This window comes from Neopelma chrysocephalum, unplaced genomic scaffold, assembly GCF_003984885.1.
Source record: "Neopelma chrysocephalum unplaced genomic scaffold, ASM398488v2 Primary Assembly neopelma1_98873, whole genome shotgun sequence".
Lineage (NCBI taxonomy): Eukaryota > Metazoa > Chordata > Aves > Passeriformes > Pipridae > Neopelma > Neopelma chrysocephalum.
Window position 1 is genome coordinate 1 of NW_020926361.1, and position 2,214 is coordinate 2,214.

At 49.7% G+C, this 2,214-nt stretch overlaps 1 gene segment (V, D, J or C); it reads left to right on the forward strand.

Moving 5' to 3' along the window:
- The first annotated feature begins 45 nt into the window (after window positions 1-45).
- LOC113962019 lies at window positions 46-1,602 on the forward strand. The segment is given in 2 exon segments: window positions 46-164; window positions 937-1,602. Coding segments are annotated over 2 exon segments (423 nt in total).
- The last annotated feature ends 612 nt before the right edge of the window (window positions 1,603-2,214 follow it).

Here is a 2,214-nt window from a genome sequence, read left to right on the forward strand (position 1 = left end):
GCGCTCTCCCCCGCAGGGCTGTGGGCACAGTGGAGGCTGGAGGAGACCGGCGGAGGGCACCGAGCGCCCGGGGAGTCCGTGCTCCTCTCCTGCCGCGGGTCCGGCTTCACCTTCGAGAATCATTATGTTCGCTGGTACCGTCAGGCACCCGGAGTGGGGGTCGAGTGGGTGTCCTGGATAAGCCATTATTCATCACAGATTCAGTTTGGACCAGCAGTGGAGGGTCGAGCCACAGCCTCCCGGGACAATTCCCGCTCTGAGGCATCTCTCAGCTTGCACCTCCTGCACGCTGGGGACTGTGCCCGCTACTTCTGTGCTGTTTGCACAGAGACACGAAATCGGCTGAGCTTGAACACAAACCACCCGTCAGTGTCCCAGCCTCGGAGCTGGAAGGGGCTGTGTCCCACAGATGTGCAGGGTTGCTCCCAAAGAGTCCTGTAGTCACAGTATAAAATTTTCAAATGTTTGATTGTACCTTTTGCTGTCCCCTAATGAGCTCTAACCCTTCTGCTTGTCTTCTCCTCAATTTTCAAGTCAGCTCATCTCTCGCCTCCCAAACTGCTTCACCTGGAGAAACCACTTTTCCTGTTTCCCTTGGTTCCCAGTATTATGGGTTCCCAGTGCAAACAGTGAGGTGTGTGAACAGCCCTGCTGTGGTTTTGGGCACGGCTCATGTTCACTCAGTGCAGCCCACGAGTTTTGCTCCCTAAGGGGTGAGAAGAGGAAATGGGGAAATTCTAGATGGTCATTTGGGAGCTCAGTGGAAGATTACAGAACCCTGTGTTTCTTTACCAGATCTGAGATTCTAAAGGGAGCAAGGTTTTGCAGCTGCTGGATCCTGGACATGACAGGCAGAAACCCAGTGATGTGGTGGAGCAGTTTAAGTGACTGCTTAAGCTGTTCCTGTCTGTTCATTCTTGTCTCCTGGGGTTGCAGGTGGCCTTTCCCGAGTGCAGACAAAGGCCTCAGGCCCCACAGGAGGGAAGATGTCAGAGTCTGTCTGGCTTACCTGTCACATCTCTGGTGTCCCCATCACCGACAGCAGCTACGCGTGGGACTGGATCCGGCAGACTCCTGGCAAAGAGCTGCAGCACATAGTGCTGCAATATCCTTTCACTGGGCTCCAGCACGTGGCTTCATCCTTCCAGACCCGAGTCACCAGCTCTGCAGACCCCTCCAGGAACCAGCTGTTGCTGGAAGTGCTCTCACCAACAGCTGCAGACACGGCCACCTATTTCTGCAGCACTCGAGAACTTGAAAAGGGCACAGTGCTTGAAACACAGGCAGGGCCAGGGCAGAACTGGAAGGAGGGGCTTTAATCCAGTGGGGTCTTTTGGGGTTGTTGCAAGGCAAGACTCTTCCCAGACTTCTCAAGACTAGTCTAGTCTGTCTTTTCCCAGAAACAGATGCAATAGTAGCAATAACAGCAGCAGTCTCCCACAAGCACACCCCAAACCATGAACATGTTGTTAACTTATCACTTCCTTCTCAGTATCTCCCACAGGCAGAAAGAGCCAGGGAAACAGGGTATTTGGGGATTTTTGTTTGTTTGTTTGTTTGTTTGTTTGTTTGTTTGTTTTTATTAAATAATGTGCTGGTTCTGGCTGGAGTAGAGTTAATTTTCTTCATAGTACCTAGAATGGGACTATATTTTGAATTTGTGCTGGAAACCGTGTTGATAATTCAGGGGTGTTTTAGTTATTGCTGAGCAGTGCTGACAGACAGTCAAGGCCTCCTCTGCTCCTCCTACTACCCACCAGGGAGTAGCTGTGGGTGCACAAAATTTGAGAGGGAGCACAGCTGGTTCAGCTGACCCCAACTGACCAAAGGGGTATTCCAGACCATATCACATCATGCTCAGCATTTAAAGATGGGGGAAGAAGAAGGAAGAGGGGGGACATTGAGTGATGGCATTTGCATTTCCATGTAACTGTTGTGCTTTTCTGGAGTAGGCTGAACTCTTGGGTGTTGATGGAAGTATTGAATGAATTCTTTGCTTTGCTTTGCTTGTACTCACAGTGTTTACTTTATTTATTAAACAGTTGAGTTCTTTATTAAAGCCATGAATTTTCTCATTTTTACTGTTTCAATTCTCTCTCCCATCCAACCAGGGGGAAAGGAGAAAGCAGCTGTGTGGTGCTGAGTTTCCATTTGTGGTGAAACCATGACAAAGAAACAAATGAGCATTGAATGAGTTAAAATTTTAACATGGAA